Here is a 21,008-nt window from a genome sequence, read left to right as displayed (position 1 = left end):
TGCCCATGAGCAAACACACTGGTTCACAAAACAGTTTAATGATGACACCTCATTTATCCCTGAGTATGAAGAACCGCATACATTAGCCATGAAACTGCACATAAACCTCCCTACTGCCTGGTTTTGTAGCCTCTATTATTTTTGGTCCTTGAGTGACCTGTCAATAAAATAGACAAACCCAGCAGAAACTTAACAGATTATATAAAAATAGTTTGTGATAATTCTGTCATATCTCATCTGCTTGTCCTTAGCACACTTGAGACGGAATCAAAGGCCCCCAAAGAAAGGAGTTAATTCAGTATGAAATTAAACGCTTGCTTCTGATCTAGAGCTCCTACCAAAGAGAAAGGCAAATGCCAAAAAAAAGGAAGAAAGTCCACGAGATCTCATCCAACACTTGTTCCAGGTGCGTATGGAGTCAGAGTGCCAAGACTAGCAGTAGCAATACAAACTTTTACAGTGCTTATTTTTTATTCATTTTGGAATATTTGGAACTGATCTGCTGTTTAAATGAACTGAACTTTGTATACTTTACTGCTCTGTAAAAAAAAATGAACACTTACCATCTCTGCTCTTTGCTTGTGATTTCCCACTTCTTCCAGAACTTGAGACAGCTGAGCCTGCAAGACAAGAAGAAAAAAAAAAAAAAAAAGACCATGAAGTCTAGGATGTATCCTTCCCCTCCAACCAAAAAAGCCAAGAGCACCATAATATTCACAAATTTGAAAAGGAATTGTGTTGGGTCTTGTTCTGTCCTATCGGCATCCCATGCCATGAGACAATCCTGTCCTAAACAGCCTGAAGCCAACATACACAAGAAATAACAGGTTTATTGCAGAGAAGAATTCCACTGGATCAGCTATCCCACATTTTGGTCCCGTGGTCCAGAGAAGTGTGCCTCTTCTTCATTTCTTTGGAAGTTGCAGAAAGAGCAGTCTAAAGCCCACCCAATTTTTCCAAGCTTAACTTTAGAGAAGGAAGAGGCTTGCTCTGCTCCTGAAAGGTGTGTGTGTTTCAAGGTAACTTCACAGAAAATATCCTTTTGAAGTTCTGGGGTACAGGGTTTGGTTTGGAAGCCTTCAAAATTGTTGTGGTAGAATACCAAGAAAACCTCTGCAACACAACCCTACTGAATTCCTGTGAGAAAAGAACCCAATCCAAAGCTTTTTCTTTTTTAAGAGGAAATTTGAAATTTAAAGAATCTTAAACTTGAACAGAAATATCTTATGTTATCCCTGTATAATGTGGGGACAAATGGCAACTTGACTCAGAGGAGGATCATTTAGAGTTTTGTTTATGAAAAAGGATTTTAAATGAAATTGGTATTTTGGTAACAGCTAAGAGAAGCCACATAGACTACTTGAGCACATCTTCCCACATCTTTTCTTTCACAACACTTTGCAAGCCTGCAATCAGCCTTTCTCTGGTTAGTAGAAAGCCCAAGAAATAGCCACAACTGATGACAGAGAAGCTAATTTTAAAAATGTATCTAAACAAGACAAGAACCCAAAAAACTTTCCTGCAAACTAATTCACGTAAATTCAAGCAGATATTAAAACCCTCCTGAGTCCCTCTAACAATCTCTCGCCACACTTGAAATGGCTCTTTTGAGTACTACATCCAAACCAGGGACAAATAGCAAGTAGTTTATTACAATGAAAAGGAAAAATTGAGCTTTGAAGGCTAACTGCACTGAAATGCAAGCAAACAAAAAATAAAATTAGAGTCTTAGGGATCAGCACAGCAGAAGTTCAATTTTGCAAACAAACAACCAAACAGTTCAAGACTTCCCCAGCCTCAGAGCTCAGCGGAAACTGAAAAAGTTACAGATTCTTGCTGTGCAGGGCCTGGGATGATGTGACATTATTTAAGGAACAGACACTCAAATAAGATGAAAAGGGTTTTAATACAAGCCTGGGACCTGGCACAGGGCAATGAAACACACTCATTAAACACTGCGGGAGATGCCAGTCCCAACCAAACACGGACCGCATGTACAAGCAAGTGAGAAGAAAAAACAAAATTATCATCAAGTTTGATGCTGAAACATCAGGAAACTATAAATTTGCAGACACCTGGGAAAGACCTTTTTTTTCCCCACTACTATTGAATCAGGTAGAATTATACCAGCAGGCTAGAGCCAGGAGAGTCACATGGAGAAGAACAAGAAAACATGCCCTCAGAGATGTTATTTATGAGAGATGCTAGCACAGCCTTTGCAAAACACCCCAAGACTGAACAGTGTTGATCAAAAACAACCCCAACTTTTCTGTATATCAATTAACCTGATCTATATGAAAGTGACCTTTAGATGGGAACTACTGGCCTACTCTAAACTAGATGTAAAGAGCCATTAAGAACTATACATTTGCTTACGATTAATTTGAGGGTCACGCCTCTTCCCTTTAAGTCTCCTGTTAGTAAATACTTCTACAGAATCAGAGTAATTCCGAGTGGAAGAGGCCAGTTCAATCCCCTGCCCAGAGCAGGGGCAGCTACATGAGAATTCTCAGGGCTCTGGATCAGCTGGGTTCTGAGTATCTCCAAGGAGGTGAACTTCAAAACCTCTCTAAGCAACCTGGGTATACTGGGTTTGTGTGGCACGGTTTTGGTAGCAGGGAGGCTACAGGGGTGGCTTCTGTGAGAAGCTGCTAGAAGCTTCCTCCATGTCCAATGGAGCTGGCTGGCCTCGGCTCCAAGACGGACTCACTGCTGGCCAAGGCTGAGCCCCATCAGCAATGGTGGCAGCATCTCTGGGACAAAAGATCTAAGGAGGAGAAAGAAAACTGGGCAGCAACAGAGCAGGGACTCCCTGGCAGCCCGAGGGAAGCCCATGGAGAGGCAGGCTGTGCCCCCAGCCCGGGGAGGTTAATGGGGGGGGGGGGGGGGGGGGGGTGTGTGTGTGCAGATCCCCACCTGCAGCCCATGGAGGACCCCGTGCTGGAGCAGGTGGGTGCCCGAAGGAGGCTGTGACCCCTTGGGAAGCCCACGCTGGAGCAGCTCCCGGCAGGACCCGTGGGCTCATGGAGAGAGGGGCCCAGGCTGGAGCAGGTTTGCTGGCCGGGCTTGTGACCCCGCGGGGGCCCAGGCTGGAGCAGCCTGTTCCTGAAGGGCTGCACCCCAGGGATGGGACCCAGGCTGGGGCAGGGGAAGGGTGTGAGGACCCTCCCCCTGAGGAGGAAGGAGCAGCAGAGACAAGGAGCAATAAGCTGACTGCAACCCCCATTCCCCGTTCCCCTGTACCACTGGCAGGGAGCAGGGAGAGAAAATGGGGTGAGGCTGAGCCTGGGAAGAAGGGAGGGATGGGAGGAAGGTGCTTTAATATTTGGTTTTATTTCTCATAATCCTACTCTGATTTAATTGACAATAAATTAAATTAATTTCCCTGAATCGCATCTACTTTGCCGGTGACAGTAACTGGTGAGTGATCTCTCCCTGTCCTTATCTTGACCCATGAGCCTTTCATTGTATTTTCTGTCCCCTGTCCAGCTGAGGAGGGGAGTGACACAGCAGCTGTGGTGGGCACCTGCCATCCAACCAGCGTCAACCCACCACACTGTGCCAAGCTTTAGTCACCTTGACAGTGGAAATATTTTTCTTTATAATATTAAGGCAACAGTACGCTATAGGAACCTGTTTAAGGAAATGGGTATAAGAGCATTTTAAAGTACAAGAGCTTGATAAAATTCAGAAAAAAAAGCATAGAAAAGACTGACACATTTTACTTCAGGAGGACGCTGCAGAAAATTTTAGACAGGAGAGGAATAATACAAAGGGATGGGAGAAATTGAAAATACAAGCAGGAAATATTCCATAATTTACCTTATATAGAATATGGCTTGGGGAAAATAACGGAGTACAAACCTCTCAAGCTGCTATCCCACAGCGACCTAGAGGCAAACCTGGACAGCGAGTCTGAAACAGCAGCACGGTAACAGCAGATCAATATGATTTGGAAAAGCCACCGTATAAGAATTGATTCACAAAGTAGGTTTTCTTCATTGCATTTATTTCTAGGCAGCTCATCTCAAAGGGAAAGAGTAGCTAACTAGTGGGAATCCAGAGAGCAGCAACTAAACTGACTAGATTGCTGGAAGAAATGATTCATGAAGATTAAAAGATTTTTAATGTATAGTTTGACTACAACTCTCACAGAAGAGCAAAAGGGACATATTTAATGCATCGAGAGCCATTACAATGATAGAGCTGTAATGAAGGAGGCTTTCCCAGCACAGCTGATGCTGTCTGATGTGCTCGCAGCCGGTGCGGAGACCCTCCTGCCCATGCCCACCTACGCAGGCAGATGTGGAAGCACAAGCGAAAGCCCAAACTTGCAGTGGGGTCCTCTGTGCCTGCTCTCGCCTGGCTGTGAACAGATGATCTGAATGCTTTATCACATCTAGTTTGTAAACATTAGCCCTACCCCAGACTTTATATTAGCTTAAATCAAATATTGAACCTAGCTCAGCTGTTAGAGGACAGCTGCTTGCAAAGTGATTCACTGCCATGTTCCTTCTAGGCCACAAGAAAATACAACCTAATCACCAGCAGCATGGCAGATGCACACATTTTTAATTATGAAGAAGAAATTAGGCTCTGAACTTATCCCCACATCTCACTTAATCAAGAATGCATCGGAGGAGCTGTCAGCCACCACAGGCGTGGAAGGAAGGAGCTGCAGGGCCCTGGACCAGTGCCTGACAGTGTGCTGCGCCCCTGCACCCAGCCCCCCTTGGGGCATCTGCCAGGGAAGACCTGAAAGAAATACCGTTTCTTGGAATAGACTTTTTCAGGAATGAACTGTCGGATTTCTCGGTTCAATTGGCTCTGGCCACTCCCAGCCAATGAAAGCACAAGCAACGAACCCGAGTCATTTCAGGTGGTCAGGGAGGAGATGGCGTGCAAGGGCCCTGGACCCCCGCACCCGCAGGCATGGGTGGGTGATCTGCAGCAGGTGCTGGAGCAGTTTGCCAGAGTTCTGCACTGGCAAAAGCAACGTCCTACCTATAAGTAGCTCCGCTCTGTTTTACAGGCTTTTTGATTGATCACATTCACCTTGGTATCTCAGGGATCTCTCAGTAGCTTGCATGCTGAATTTTCAGACGATGCATAAACGTTAACTTAAAGCTCCAAGGAAATTCTCATTACTTAATACACATGTTAAATTCCCACAGATCACTGAGCTCAAGCATTAAGAAATCTGATAAGCTAACAGATATTAAGAATCAGATATACAAATATATGTAAAGTCCAATTTGCCTACTGAAGGCAGCACAACCAGGTAAAACAAAATCAAGCAGTAAAGCAAGAAAAAAAATGCTCTCAAGTATTCAGTCAATTACTTTAAGCCTCCGAAAGCAGGGTTTGTCAATTCAAAACATCCATCTTACATGACAATAGTCTAATCTACTGTCAATGCTACTGCCGTCCTAAGAGAGTGGCCAGAAGGGAATGATAACCTGTGCTCCGGCCTCGCAGGGATGCCGCAGCTCAGCGCTGAAGGAGGAGCAGGAATGGAGAGGAACTGATTCAGATCCTGAAGAGACCATTCTGAGTTGTTTTAGTTTGCTTCCCTGCATCAATAATTCATCTTCTACACCTTCCAAAAGTCAGCTTTCACTGACAACGCTGGAGGAAACTGGTCAGGGAGAGCTTAATGAATGAAAGTAAAGCAATCCGGTGGTTACAACGCAGGTGTTAACACTGACTGCATCAGCAGCCCCACGTTCTTCTCTGGGGGCTGGTTGTGAGCCAACTACCCTGACCGATAGGCAAGCAGCTCAAATGTGAGACTCACTTGTAGGAAAAAATTAGCTACTCAATCTCTAATGAACGGTCTTTCTCTACACAACAATACCCTCTGCTCTACAAGCAATTAGCAAATCGAAGCACTCTCTTTGTGGACCTGCATTAATTTACTCCTCGATGTTGCACATTGAATAGCTCATAGGTATGGCACTGCACAATAGTAGCAACAGCCAGAGCCATAAAATTAAAGCTTGCTTCAAAGAGTTAGGGAAGCAAAATTATGCGTGCTGCATACAGGGGATAAATCAAAACAACCTTCATTTGGAAACATCATTTTAGTCTTATGCTTTCATCAAAAAACATGATTATCTTAACAGTCACATAATACAATGTAGGTACTTTACAAGGGAGAGAAACAAGCAGCACATTCAGTACCTCAAATTAAAAAGGGAGTCATTTTTATTCTTCCTTATCAGGGTGAAATATCTGAGAACACACATAGCTGCCTATTCCAGGGTTGTGCTTTCACAGCTCTAAATCCCAGCTGCAGGTCCCCAGAAGGAAGGCCACTTGCTGGAAGGGCAGCACGACCACATGGGAGGGGAAGAGGAGGCTCAGCCTGGCAGAGCTGTAACACAGCTGCAAAACATGGCATTTTTACAGCATGCCAAAGCCCCAGACACCCTTAGCAGTATTTTATATGCAACAGTTGTATGCAAATTCAAGTCAAGTGTGACGATTGGCAAATTTAGGTATAATGTTAATTAATAGCTATTTCAAATTAATTAACTTCTAAGATAAATTCTTGCCTCTTCTCTTTGAGAAAGTTAACACACAATTTAAATTTACAAGGATATATCGGCTACCGATCACAGAATTACGGAATCTTCTATGTTCTAACATGCCCAATCATTTCAGTTGCCTTGTGCTGGCTGCTCTCCATTCCCTGGGTAATGTCACAGTAACTTATTTATCTGATCACTTACAAAATAAAATACAAGATGAAGCTTCTTTGATCAGGCTAGATGGCCTTAAAGTGTGGTTAAAGCATGATGTGACCTGTAACAGGGTCCAAGGCAGCGTATCTTATCTGATGCCATAGTCTAGGGAAGAAGGAAGGAAAAGAAGAGAAAAAAAAAAAAAAAAAGAAAAAAAAAAGCACAGCATTGCCTGTTTCTGTCAGACCTGGGAGACACAAGTAAAATATAGTGCATCAAAGCTGCAGCTGAAATACAGAAGGAAATGCAAAAACATGGCTGCGCTCCCCGGACAGTTCTAGTAAGGAAAGCATTGATTACAACACTTACAGTTCAATCAAACCTAAAAGCATATAGCTCTATGCACCACGCTGATGAGTTACGTGGAACAACACAGTAGTATCATGATAATACTTTGAAGAGAAGGTTGCAGTCACTAATTAACTTGCACACAAAGATATTTTTGTAAGATTCTGACTTGTGGGGAAAACAGAAGGAAAACTTTGATTTCACAAAAGCCACAGACAGCTTACTTATGGGGGTGGCAGAGACGGAGGCAGAAGTAACTCATCAGCCACTTGCAGTTAGACTTCAGTTTATTTGCATACTGTGATCCTGCATATTAAAATATTGTGAGAACTGAAATGAAATTTTCATTAGTGTTCAATCTGAAATCTCACTCATGGGATTCAGCTTCCAACAGTTAATGCATGAATTTGCCTGTTTATACTTTCAAGTTACATATCCGTTTATACGATGGTAGCCAGTACCTTCCACCTTCAACCCATTAGCCCACCATCACTGCAGACTGGTAGCAGTACAGTATTGTTTTGGCATCTCTGAAACGCACTACAAAATTACACTGGATTAAATGGTCATTTCTAATTTAAAATATTGTGATGCTTTGTAGATGAAATTACTGATCTTTCACAAAATTGCATCAATTGAGATCACAATCAGGAAGACTGTTTAGTATCAGACACTGCTAAAAGATTTCCCCACTGCTTTACAGATTCAATTTTGCTGTTCTCAAAAAAGTTCTCGCGGTTATAAAATCAAATGCACATCCTTTATAAAGTGGGAAATAACAGCTACAAATAAACTCTGGTGCTGTCTCAAAAGCATCAAAACCACTGTATTATCTTACAGGAGCAAAACTGGAGGGGGCGGGGGTGGCCCTCCATCTGATCCAAAAGCGAAGGGGAAAATTCCCCAACAACTTTTGTGTGTTTCAGAAATTTGTATGTAGTGAAGCAACACTCATTCTGACTTGTAGAAAAGCTGCAACATGCAAAACGGAGACCATTACTTAGTGACATAATTTATATTACGTGGATAGGCTTACAGCCCAAAGAAAAGCATGTGTTTCAGGCTACAGCTTATGTGGTTTTCCATGTAATTTAGTCCCTCTAAATTTTACCCCAAGCCAAGAACAGGCAAGACAGGAAACCAGAATGCCTGTGAGCAAGATGTCCCACATCTCCAGGGACTCACGCTCCCGGGCATCACGGCAAAACACAACACCCAGGGACTGAAGGCTACTGCTTTGTGCAGGGTAGGGAAGGGTGGTTTTTATAAAAAAAGCAAGAGCTGGCACTTACTTGAGAACCACTCTTCTCCGGCTTTGGTGTGCAGCAGGGAAATGCCGCCCCCAAGTGAGAGACAAAAATCAGCTGGTTACCAACGGGAGGATGAATAAAGCAAAGGCTCTTGGGTGCTAAACGAAAAAAATGATACTGCAAATTGAAAAACTGCTGAAGTCATAGTTATAATGACTGAAGATACAGGGAAAACATCTGCAAGATACGGGCTCCTGTCAACACACTATCAAGATTTAGGGACAAAGATATAATAACCAAGCCTTTCTCCAGCTCTTCAGTCTCAAGGACAGGCTGAACTCTCTCCTTCTAAGAAACACAATCCATCTAAGAAACACAAACGTCAAGAATTCGTGACAGTAAGCTTATTATAATGAAATCACCCCAAACCCTCACTGGTTAAGCTCTGAGAAAAGGGTGTAAACAAAGTCACTGTGGAACAACTGATACGAGAAAGATAGGATTTCAAGCAGAAATTGCCCACATCCTTATTCCTGGCAAGTCACTTGACCTAGCTTAAAATAAGCTGCATAGTTCTGCGGCAGAAACCCGGCTTTTGTTCCCACTCTGCCTAACAACTACCAAGAGACCCAGGGCAAAGTACTAAACTCTCCGAAACTCCTTTTTTCTCTCCCTCTCTAATGTAAAGATAATAGTCACTTTGTAAAACCATTCAAAAACCTTTGACCAAAGGTGATCTCTGAGCACGAGGTGCCACTATCGACACAAAACACACCTGATGGGCCACATGCTCAGGTAAAAGGATCAAGCACCATATTAAGTGCAGAACTCAGCACCGGCACGTTCAGAGGTGGTGGTAACCTAATCTTCCTGATCCTCAAAGCAAAGGTGACCTTCACAACTGTAATAAAACGCAAAACTTGGAGGAAGATTCTGAACTTCTCTAAATCTATTTCATCAACACTGTTCACATAATCTCCCAGGCAGATGCTGTCAGGTAAGGAACGCAGCACCAAAGCAAATTGGGAGATGGAAAAATGCAGAGCATTACATTCAGGAAAGGATGAGTCTTCGGAGATCAGACAGCCCTATGCTAGACTGAAACACTTATAAAGAAAGCAGGTAGGTGCAGGTAGGTAGGAAAATAAGGGGCTCAGGTGTTACCAGAAGTTTCATGTGACAAAAAAGCATTAAATTTGCAAAAATATCTCAAAACAAGAGCAAGCATTTGTTGTTTTACTCTCTGAGCTGCAACTGAGGTTGAGGCAAGATTGAGGGGTAACAGCCGAGCAGTTCTTCTCTACTGTTTTTCCTTGATGCTTTCATTCAACACCTTGCTAAGAAGGAGCAAAGACCAAGAGATTAGCACAGCTCTGCTGGGAACGATACACTTTTGCAGTAGGTCTCCTTCCCTCCATCCTAATCAAATGGTGCTGCAGCCCTTGGGGAGAGAACACATTGCCAAACAAAAAATGTGAGTTTGCAGCTGCTTCCTCAACAGCAAAGGGCAGCCTGACTGATGAAACTCTGCCAAGCCAATAGCTTCGAGCATTATGCAGTTGGCCAGTACAGCATCTCCCAGACACACACAAGTGACTGCCGGATGCTGGCGGACTCTCCAAAGGAGTCATTCCCCATCACTGGAACACCCATCAGAAAAGCCTCTGCCACTAATGCTGTCTTTGTGGGCTCAGATATATTCCTGCCTCGGAAAAGCCGCTGAGTGCGCAGTCGTAGCAGGGATTCCCTTCTCTTTTGCTGCTCCCCTAGCAAAATTTTTAACCCAACAGCAAAAAGATAACCTGGCATAAAATCTGTCCATTGAGGGTTGACCGCAAATCTCTTGCCAGGAGAAAACGAGATTATTAATGTATTAGTGCAACTAAAAAATATTAGGAAAGTATCAGACCATTCCACAGGGAAATAGCAAAAAGGGCAAGGAATACAAATCATTTGGAGGACACTAAAGAGAATGAATTTTACTGTGCTGTGATCAAATCTAAAGCTGAAATGAAGGGGCACCAGCACAAGGTTCTGAAACAAAAGTAGCACCTCTGGGAATCAGGTCATTCATTGCTATTTAAGTGATCTGAAAATGGGCACTATAAGCAATTCTGTGATCTGGTGAGCACAATGTTTTCTTCAGGTTGTATTAAACCTTCTTGAACTGGGAAGCAGTGCTAGAGACTACAAGCAGATGACACGGTAGCTATCAGGAATAGAAACCCTTGCTATTAGATGTGACGATGAGTTGGCTGGGGAAAGGAGCCGCAAATGTTTGTGCATTTATTTAATATTCTGTCAAAATTTTAACTCCAGAAGTTATTCCCTCCTGTGCCTCTTCAGATTATCAGCAGAATGAGCTCAAGCTCCAAAACCCCTCTCTTGATGAAAGCAAACATTAGCGCTCACCAAACCCTGAAAAAGGGAATCTCAAACACTGAAAGTGGTGGCAATATGACACCCACCATCTCTACCAAATTGTGAACTTTTCTGCCACTCCTTCCTACGTATTTTTCCAGTACCACCTCCCTGGATCCAAGTACTCCCCCTATCAGTTGCTTCCAACTAGGTTTGATAGCTAGAGGGAAAGAAATGACATTTAGTTGATGAAGTCTGTAAATTAGTCAACAAAAATGTTCACTCTAATCCATTCATCAGAAAAAATGGTGGAATTACATCTCTACCTAAAAAAGCCCTTCTAATTTCAGCCCAGTGAGTCAGCACTGCTGCATCTCATCACTAAGAATGATTCATTGTCACTGCACTTCTCAAAGTCAAGAATAAGGGTATTCACCCCAGTTCACTGTCATCTCATAACTACTGTGGATTCAGGCACTGTGTTTGCATACAGTGCTGTTATAATGATTTATGTGAGTGTGACACTTTTAATTTAAAGGCATAAAGAGCTACTGTCAGTCTGCCGACCACAAAGGAACATTTTCTTTCCAGTGGGCTGACAGCTGAATACCTGGAAAATATTCTTGCTTGCCAAGAAGAGGTCTCTACACCCTTACAGCCTAAGGGTAGCAATGCTTCTGAAGACACAGGTGGATGGCCAGTGTCTTTGGAGAGAAACACTAATACTTGGTTATGAGTTAGAAGAAACTTTTCAGAGGAGATAGAATCTGAATAGAAATTCAGACAAGTGGTATACATGGAAAGCCTCTGCCCCAGACGGAAGCAATGGTGAGGGAGAGGGTTTTATGCATGGATTAGATCCCAGCCAGAAGCTCTATAACTGGATGAAACAAAGAATATAGAAAGCTAAGCAGCATAGCTGCGGTGTTCTTTTATACAAGTCTCCTAACATCACACGTTCATTTTGACTAACCTTTCTAACTATTAAAACAAGGCTACTGAACAGCTCCCCGTGACCTTAGCACCCCCAAGTACTCAATGGCAGTACCTTCCTCTAAGCTGCCCGAGGCTGTTTGTCAGCTGGTGATGTGTGGCAGTAGTTCAGAAAAGATGTCTTTAATGATACGAGTGTGCTGTGAGCCCTGTCCCTAACTGTATCTCACTGCTATCCCCACAAACACACTCCAAACAGGAGCCCTCAGGCGTGTCAGCGTACTTCCCAGGGAAATTGTTTTAAGCCAGCCAGCAAATGCCATTGGGGAAGTGAAGATCCATGTTTAAATCAAACTTTTCTTCTACTGGGTTAATTTTAATCTAGTTTGGTTTCTTCTCCTGGTTCTCAGTACTGCTGGCACAGGTTGTGCTAACTCAAATAAAGGTCAAGGAGGCGTTTAAGCCACCACTACCCTTGGCTTGCAAAATTATAGCCGGTGTATTTTTGGCATACAGCAGAACAGAAGACAGAGGGTAAAGTGCCTAAGCCTCGGAGGGTCTCCAACAAATTTCAAACACTCTTGGAAGTTGCTAGGTAACAATGCTAACCCCCGGACAAAAACTGTGCAATGTTTGCTGTGACAAAGCAATGCTTGTATTGCCCTTGCTTCTGCTCTGGGAATGCGTTTGCTGATGACCTGTCTCCTTTGCTGCCAGAGTATTTCCAGACTCTAGTCTGGGTGTGTAGTTGGATTTTGCTCAATAAAGCAAACATTACATTTCAAACATAGCTATTATAATTAGCAGAAGCTCATTGCTCAATTCCCCTTCCAGACAGGGATTTCCAAATGTCACAGTGTGCTTAGCACAGCTGATCTGCATTGATGGCTGCTCTAAATGCAACTGACCGAGGAGGGTCCAGAGCAAAAAATCAACTCCTATACCAGGAGGTGAGACAAAAAAACAAATACAGTAACTGTCCTTTATCCTGTACCTTCATTTTCTTGTATCTTCTGTACAGCACTATGAGGAAGACAAGTTCAGCAGAGAGACTCTCCTCTTCAACACAGAAGGTATATTCACACTTGAGGCCAAGCAGCAATTTCTCTTAGAATTTTATACCTGTTCTCTGGGTCCCCAGATGACTCTGCCCTGTCCTGGTTGTCAAGCCAGGATACCATGGCATAAAAACAAAGAGCAGTAAGGGGGGAACAAAAAAGTTTAAAAAATATCCTAAACTAGTACAGCTACTGGCTGCTAAAACCATTTTGCAGAGGCTCTGGCAAATGCAGAGACCCAGTTTAAAACTGTATTTGCTTTCTAAATTGGTTTTGTAAAAGTATAACCAACCTTACGTAATATTACAGCATTGCAATATGTAATGTGCAGCATTAAGAAAAAAATTGCAAAGTTTCTTCTCCCAACACATACCTACCCACGATGAGCTCCCAGTCTTGAAGGAGAACGCTAGCACTGACATTTCCAGGTATTACATAAATCAGTGGTTTCCAGCCTCCTTGCAGACAAGCTTCCCTGCAAAAATCCTGGCAAAGCTCCACACCTCAGCATGTCCCGTGGAGCCAGCAAAAGTCCAGCTGAGTTTATTAATGTAGGTCTAATGCAACATCTCACCTGTGATGTACTTGTGTTTCACCCACAGCTCCTGCCTCACTGCTCGGGATATACCAGTATAAACTTCCTTCACTTCTCCAACACCCCAGGAGGGGCTGAAGATGATTAGCACCAACCCCGCTCAACAAAAGGAGAAAACAAAGCACAAAGATCATATGTCCTTTGCAAGGCCACAGGGGCAGTCACAATTTACAATTATAATATAGCTCGTCAGTTTTGTACTACAGATACACTAGGATTTAGAGGCTGAAGTTGCAGGGGGAAAAAAAGAAAAGAAAAAAAAAAGGGGGGGGGGGGAGTGGTGTGTTTAACAGTAGCCTCTATCAGAAGACATTCCTTACACTGAAAAAGTAAAGAATCCTCCAAGATGACAACTAGAAGAAAAAGACATGTATAAAATACATTTTTACCATGCTCAAATCAAATATCCCTGCACACCATGGTCATGCTTCTGTAACTTCCTGGAAGAGGAGCAAAACTCTTCTACTTTTATTTGCTAATATATTAAAAATAAACAAATCCCAATGGAATTTAAGCACACTGTAGAGGTTCCAGCAAAAAAACATCAAAAAAGTAAGCAAACTAAAAAGATCCTCTCTTGGCACGCTCTTGAAGGAAGGATTCACCACATTTCTAATTGACTGCTACCGTGGCATAAGTGAATAATCTATAAATAGGCAACAAATGCAAAGCAAGCACTTGAAGGAAACAGCAAGATTATTTTTTTTGTTGTTGTTTCTCTTGTTATTGCTTAATGGTTTGTTGGGAAGGAGGTGCCTAACAAGGTAGAAGAAACATGGCAAAAATATAAAGAAACAGAAAAGGATGGGGTGTGGGAAGGAGGGATAAAAGAGACATGAAGGCATTCAAATGTATGAAGTGCACAAACACACTTTTGCCTCTCGTTTTCCAGAAGACTGAAGAAGCATGAGGGATGGGAGAAGGCGCACAGCTATGTCACAGCATCAGTTAGTAACTGGGCCACACTGAGATAAGCAGGGACAGAGACAAAGAGGTAACACAGGCAGCATCTATCACGTGCAAAACATGACACCCAGCCACGATGCTCTCGTTGGTGCGGTCCATGCAGCAGCAGCGCTCAGGCTCACCGTTACGGTGGAACTGCTCTCTGTAGGCAAACTGAAGCTGGTATTTAAACCATGAGTACACAGGGGAAACATGCTTGTGACTGCGGATGCCCTGAAGACTCCCCCACACCCATAACTTGAAGAAGGCTTTTATGTTATTGATAGAGTCTTCTCTGAAAACTCAAGCTCCTGTGGGCCATCCTGGACTAAATTCTAGTCTTTTCTACGTATCAGATTCAACATACTATTAAGTGCAGCCATTAAAGCACCAGAAGTGTTCATGCAGCTATCTTGTGGCAAGAGTCATCCAACATAGAAGTAGACTCAAAACTATTATTAAGCAACCATCCACATCATAAGAAAAGTGAAAATATATCAATGAACAACAGAGCTGGAGGAATCTGAGTCATTCCCAGAGATGATCTAGTTTCTGGAAAGCATGTGTAGGAAAATTTCCAATAAACTCAGTTTTTTAATATTAAATAATCAGTTCTCAAAATAACTGGAAGTTTTATTTCACAGCTCTTGCTCCAACCTGTCTGGTCACCCTCCTCCTCCTTCCCACAGCTAGTCTGACTGCCCACAACATTCCCAGTCTCTAGCTTTCCAGCATTCATCAAAGCAGCCAACTTAATTATCGTTTTTAATTACTCCTGTTAATCCTATGCTTCTTCTTTCAAGCCTGAAGGAGGCTCTCACAGAATCCAAGGAGCAGAAAACCTTCTGATTTCTCTTTCCAAGGAGTTTGGCTAGTGTTAAGGTCCTTCACTACTCCTGTAAAGTCCTTCCTTGCAACTCCATGGCAGATCTTGTGCAGCACATGGGGTTTGCCAGCGAGCAGCCCAGGACCTCCTTGGAGCCTTCTCCTCTGTGGTGATGGAGGCTAATCCCATGCGAGCTCTGCACAGATTTACAGCTCTCTCAAAGTTAAATTATTTAATTATTTTCTCCTGTAGGGAAGTGGAGAAGGCTACCAAAATGGACTGTAATCCAAAACTCCATCAGTCAGTATCTTTAATAGCTTCCAGCTTTTAAGTATAAAAATCAGTCAGTATCTTTAATAGCTTCCAGCTTTTAAGTATAGAAATAGCTTTTTATACTTAAAAAAAAGGTATGCAAGGGTTAAAAAAAATTAACAGAAAAGAAATCCTTGCATAGCACAAGTGTGATACATATTCTGTTTGCCGACCGCCAGTTTAATCTTCATTGTAAAAACTTGCAGGAGAGTTACTGTGAGGGCAAAGGGCAGGATTAATCAATCTGGAGCCCAAGTCCTTTGTCTATCCATAAAATAGACAGAGCAGAAGGAACAGAATTGCAAATTTCCTTACACTGCCCCATCAGTGCTTCTCAGTTTGGGGCTGAAAGGATTATCTCCAGAGGGAGCACTGCAATTTTATCTTAGACATGGTCCATTTGTTCCTTGGCCCTTCTGCTGAGGCTGCCAACAAAGATGCCAGGCAGGTTGATATTTTTGAGATGCTAGTGTTTATCTTCTCTGAGTGAACCAAACAGCAACTCATTTCAGGAAAGCAATCCAGCAACTCGCAATCGCTTCTCGCTCTAGCAAATGCAGACTGACAAGGCAAAAGGTGAAACAGCTTGATGGTCCCATTAGAAGCCTCTGAGTTTCCTCGCACCTGAATGCCTGTCTAGCAAAGCTGTGCTACAGAAACATAAAAGATCTCCATTTGGCAAGGAAAGGAAAGAAGTCAGAACATATGCCAAGATAATCTCAGTTATTAGCTCCTGCCACAAAGGTACAAGATGTATTGAATTGCTCCTCCATCGCACAGCATGGGATGCTCTGAGGCTGGGAGTTCCATTTCAGAGGCGTGCACAGGCTCGCTAGTGGATGGGCATTACAAGGGATGCGGTGAGTACACACGGATCTAATGCTGCAGGCAAAATTAAATCAAGCAACAGAGCCAGGGTAAGGGAACACAAAGCATGACAGATAGCTCCCTTCTGTAAATATTTGCAAGTAATAATTGGGAACACTGTTTTTTAACCTCCTGTTCACGCTTAAATTTTCTTTCTTCTTAACTAAGCAGATTATCAGCTAAGAAGATTTGCCTTTGCCTAAAAGTAGCTGACCTCAGAGCAACACCTGCTGGCCTCTCCATCCTAGGCTGACAAATGCCAAAACGGTGACCCACTCTTTGGGGAAGAGGCCATACAGGAAGGGTATATAAAATGTACATTTGTTGTAGGAGTGGCAACATTTGTGCCATTCAGCAGCTCCAAGATGTTCACAAAGACTCAAGTGTGACCTTTTCCCTCTCTCAATCCCCTCTGCTGTTCTGAAACAAGTGGAATCCAAAGAGCAAGTGGAATGCAACAGAAACTAATATCCGCAATAATTACTGTAATGTATGAAGTGTTGATGGGCTGTAGATATCAGATACAATGAATCTGGGTCTTGCCTGGCCTAAATAAAAAGGTGTTCATTATCTTGAGAGGAAATGCCACTTAGGAAAGATAAGGTCATGCCGCACTGTGAAGATAAATGTCATTTCTCTATATAGCTATGATAGTCTCACCTACTGTCTTCAGAAATGCACGTAAACAGCAAAGCAGTAAAAGCCCTGTAAAATTACCCTGGGACACTATGTTATTTTAAGAGCATAAAGCCAGTCATCTGGAGTTCTTTGGATGTGCATTCCTGAACATGCCTTAAGAACACGTATGTATGTATACACATGTATTTACATTGTGCATTTTGGTAGTAATAATAAACCAAAAAAATTAACTGATACTTTCAAACAAGCTTAGATATGGTTGGTATCATGTATGTTGAAAGAATTTCAGACTAATCATGTATTTTATACTGTTATACACATTCCCAGGAATTGCATACATTTGCATAGGTAGTTCTGTGCTCATCACAAGCCCCCAGGCAGCCTCTGCTAAGCACAATGAGCAACTCTAAATAAATACCATACATAATGCTAACAACTCCTCTCTTTTCAACAGCTCTGCATGCTGCCATGCTGCAGCTGAGATAGAATTAAGTACACTCAGATGATCTTAGAGCAAACGGCACCGACAGAACAACCTCCATCTAATAGGAACGGCAGCATCAGAGGCCCAGGTACCTCCAGCCAAGGCTTTTGGAACAAGGTGAGGTCTCCTTGCAGCACTCTGCAAGCAGGTGCTCTTGCCCTTTCACACCGGCAGACAGAAGGCGAATAACAGCTGGAGGTGATTTAGCCACTGCTTGAATGTTCCCATCTAAAGAAATACGGTTTTGTCACCACAGTCGTGCAGACGTCACTCCTGTCCTAACACCTTTCTTCATAAAAAAAGGTCACAGAATGCTTCAGAACCCAGCACGCTCATTTTGCTAGGTGTAACTAGATCCACGGTGGTCAAAGGAGCATACATTTTATCTGAATACTTGAGAAAGGCAGGTTGGGGAACTGATCTGTCCTAAGGCTGCACTTTCCACTAATGAGATGACCTCTTAGAGAAGAGAATGAACCAGATGATTAGGAAGTGAAGAACACTGCATCTGTATGAACAGTTAATAACATTAAGAGTAGTCAGAATATAATTGCCAAAGGTAGGGTGGATAACAGCTTAGCAATAATATCTGCCACAAAGTTCATTTGGTTTATGGTCTCTACCATTAGGCCAGTTCCCAACTGCATTGCACAGCCCTAAGAAAAATTCAGAGTTTGTAGGCTCTCAAGAGATTCTCCCATAAATTAATACTGATACAGATGCTCATTGTTTCTTTGTGTACATAAATAATGTACGGTAGCAGTCTCCACACAAAGAAGCCTCAGAAAACTCTCCCATTACACAAGATAGTCTACTTAACCTCTACAAAATAATTACACTCTTCACATTCATAGCTACTGAATATATCATCGGGGTTTTATATACCAATAATAGTGGAATTTTTCAAGCTTCTTGTTGACTTCCTTTAAAAATTTAAAATATTTATGTTTAGCAGCTCTTCCAAGAATCAGCTTTCCAATGGGAAATGAGCTGTTTCTACCATTTTCCAAAAGGAAGTAAAGTTGATGTTACAAGAACTCGTGTTTGCAAGTCTGACGTGGAATGCAGGCAACAGAACACAGAATAGATAAAAATCAATGCTTTAAACCAGAAATCAGTTCTGGTTTTAATGTGGTCTTGAATAGAACTAAAATATGAGTGTACATCTGTCAAAGCTAAAGCCATTATAGCCATTTAAACAAATTGAAAACATAAATCAGTTCAATATGTCAAATCAATGTGCCATGAATTTCATATCTATGTTACTGACATCACAGTTGGATTCATGGCACGTGTATTGTACAGTAGTACTGCTCATTTCATTAAACAGCATAAATAAAAATCAGAATAAAAACGTTACATCTTACATTACAGGAAGACTGTGGCATTTTCCAAAACTTAGGACTTCCAGTTTGTTTTGCTGAAGAGCTTTTAGCACAATCAAAGCACATTTGACATTAACACTGATTAAAGCAAATAGATAAATTGTAAAGCCTCTGAGAAAACAGAATTGTTCCTTACAATTTACCTGGACCACCCCTGAACAGAGGAGATCTATATCAACAGCTTTGTTTTTATTCACAGCTTGGTGAAAACTGCTATCAGCTGGCTTTTTCAATTATTCTGTTCCCAGCCTTTTCCAAATATTAGTAGGCTAGTCATATTTCAGTAAAAAAGAAAAAGAGAAAAATAAAGAGAGAATTCAGCCACCTTTAAATTCTGATCAAGTTACGACTTTCAATGGTGCCGCACTCTAATTCATGACTTTAATATGAAACCAAACTGGGGAAATGAAGATGCTGCAGCCTATGGACAAACCAGTCCATAGGGGAAGACTAGCGGAACGCATGGGAGTAAACACAAATCATAACTATGGAGAAGTATTAAAGGTGAATAATTATGTGTGTTCTGAAATAAACCAATTGCAGTTGGCTCTTGCATTTAGGCACCGTTCAACTAACTGTACTCAAGCACTATGCTGAACCAGACTTTTTAGACTAATTAGTTCCCTGAAGAAACACCTCTTCTACTACTGGTAATTAAGGCCAAAATAAAGAATCAATGGGCTTCAAAAAGAAAACCCAGACAGCAACAACTGTTGTTCTAATTGCCATAATAACCAAAGTATTAAGTGTATTGAAGTGGATCTCACAATCCTTGCAAACTGCAAAGAGCAAGAGTGTTAGGATCCACAAGAGCATGGGAACAAGCTTGTGTTGATATTTTTTTTTCTCAAAGCACTTTTTCTGTTTATATATTATAACTATTTGTTAACAGGATTTCAACAGAAGTCTGTAGCTGGAGCCCATAGAAACACAGTGGGCAGAAATGAGCTCAGCTGTACAACAAGCCTGTGTAGAGGCCCTGCAGGAAATCTCTGGAGACTTTACAGCATAGTTTTAAATAGAAAATAATCATTAAAAATATTAATCCCTCTTTCTTACAGGAAACCACCATCTTGAATTAAAAGATGACATGAAAACACAAACACTTAAAATCTTAAATTATGCAGAGATTATATAATTATTCTGGAATGAAGCACTAGAAATCACAGAATTCAAATTCAGCCATCATAAAAATAAAAAATCTCAAGAAGTTCAGAACATATCTTAAGACACCCTGACAAGCACTATTTAATGTCATGCAGAGTTAGGGAATATCTAAGATTTACTGGCATTTTCCATGTAAAACATTATCCCAAGGTGCAAACTTAGCTTTTACTTTTTTCACAAGATATTTGCCTCCCTTCTGCCCTAGCACCGCTTGGCTTTCATAAGCTGTTAAAGCTTTCATCAATGTGAGAACGTTCCTAAGTAGCAGTCCTAATAATCAGGAGACACTTAACATCAGCCTTAGGTCTGTACTAGCACTGAAGCCTGAATCACCAATATAGTTCAAAAACAGACGAGATGTGCTGGCCTGAGAGCACCTCTGGGAGATCCAGCATAAATGAACCTGGCTTTTAGTCTGGAGAGACACTGGCCAGGAGCAGCTAATTTTTCCAATTTTCCCCATCCCTGCTGAGCCAGGCACCAAAACAGCTCTCTGGTGGTGAGCCCCGTGAACACGTACCAAACATTTCAGGCAACTTCGGGCTGGAAGTGCTCCGGAGGATGTGGCATTGCCTCCAACCGGATCCCATCACCCTGCTCCAGAAAGAGACCATATACCCTGGAAGCGGTTGAGAAGCTTTGATCGTTCCTATCCAAGGATCACTCGAGCAGCACCAAAGACAAACCCTGCTACCAGACATGTGGCATTGGCAGTGACAAGGGCTGTAGCTGCACAGTCCACATGGATGAGACCAGTGCCACATTAAATCTCCACGCTTTCCAGCTTGGAAGAGATTCAAAGAGATTAAATCTCTGATTAGATGCAGAATGTAGTTTGCCCTATTTGTTGAATGTTTCCCTAATGTTGCAAAAAAACCAAACAACTACGTAACTGGGGAAAGCAGCACTGGACAATGGTGCAAGCGCTAGAGGCACCTGCCCAGCACCCTCCCTACTGACTCCCAGCCCTTCCCTCCACACTGCCTGGCTCGCAACAGCAAGTGATGGAGACCGACATAAGGACACATTTTTACATTTTCAAAGCCTTCCCTTTGGAAAGCTGGAAGCTACCTGTTCCTAACCCCATTCCCCAAAGACACTTAATTTTCTATTTTCCTTCTGTCTTCTGCCTGTGAGGGAAGAGCCGTGTTA

At 42.3% G+C, this 21,008-nt stretch overlaps 1 protein-coding gene across 1 annotated transcript in view; it reads right to left on the bottom strand.

Moving 5' to 3' along the window:
• Positions 1-21,008, bottom strand: part of MAD1L1 (mitotic arrest deficient 1 like 1) — a 370,489-nt gene that overhangs the window by 181,665 nt on the left and 167,816 nt on the right. Inside the window, exon 13 of the mRNA XM_080382402.1 lies at positions 564-620. Within this exon, the coding sequence (XP_080238528.1) occupies positions 564-620 (57 nt within the window). The remainder of the gene's footprint in view (positions 1-563; positions 621-21,008) is intronic.

The sequence above is a fragment of the Falco punctatus genome (genome assembly GCF_963210335.1).
Source record: "Falco punctatus genome assembly, chromosome: 4".
Lineage (NCBI taxonomy): Eukaryota > Metazoa > Chordata > Aves > Falconiformes > Falconidae > Falco > Falco punctatus.
The sequence above is the reverse complement of the archived record's forward strand: the minus strand, read 5'-3'. Positions and strand labels throughout refer to the sequence as shown.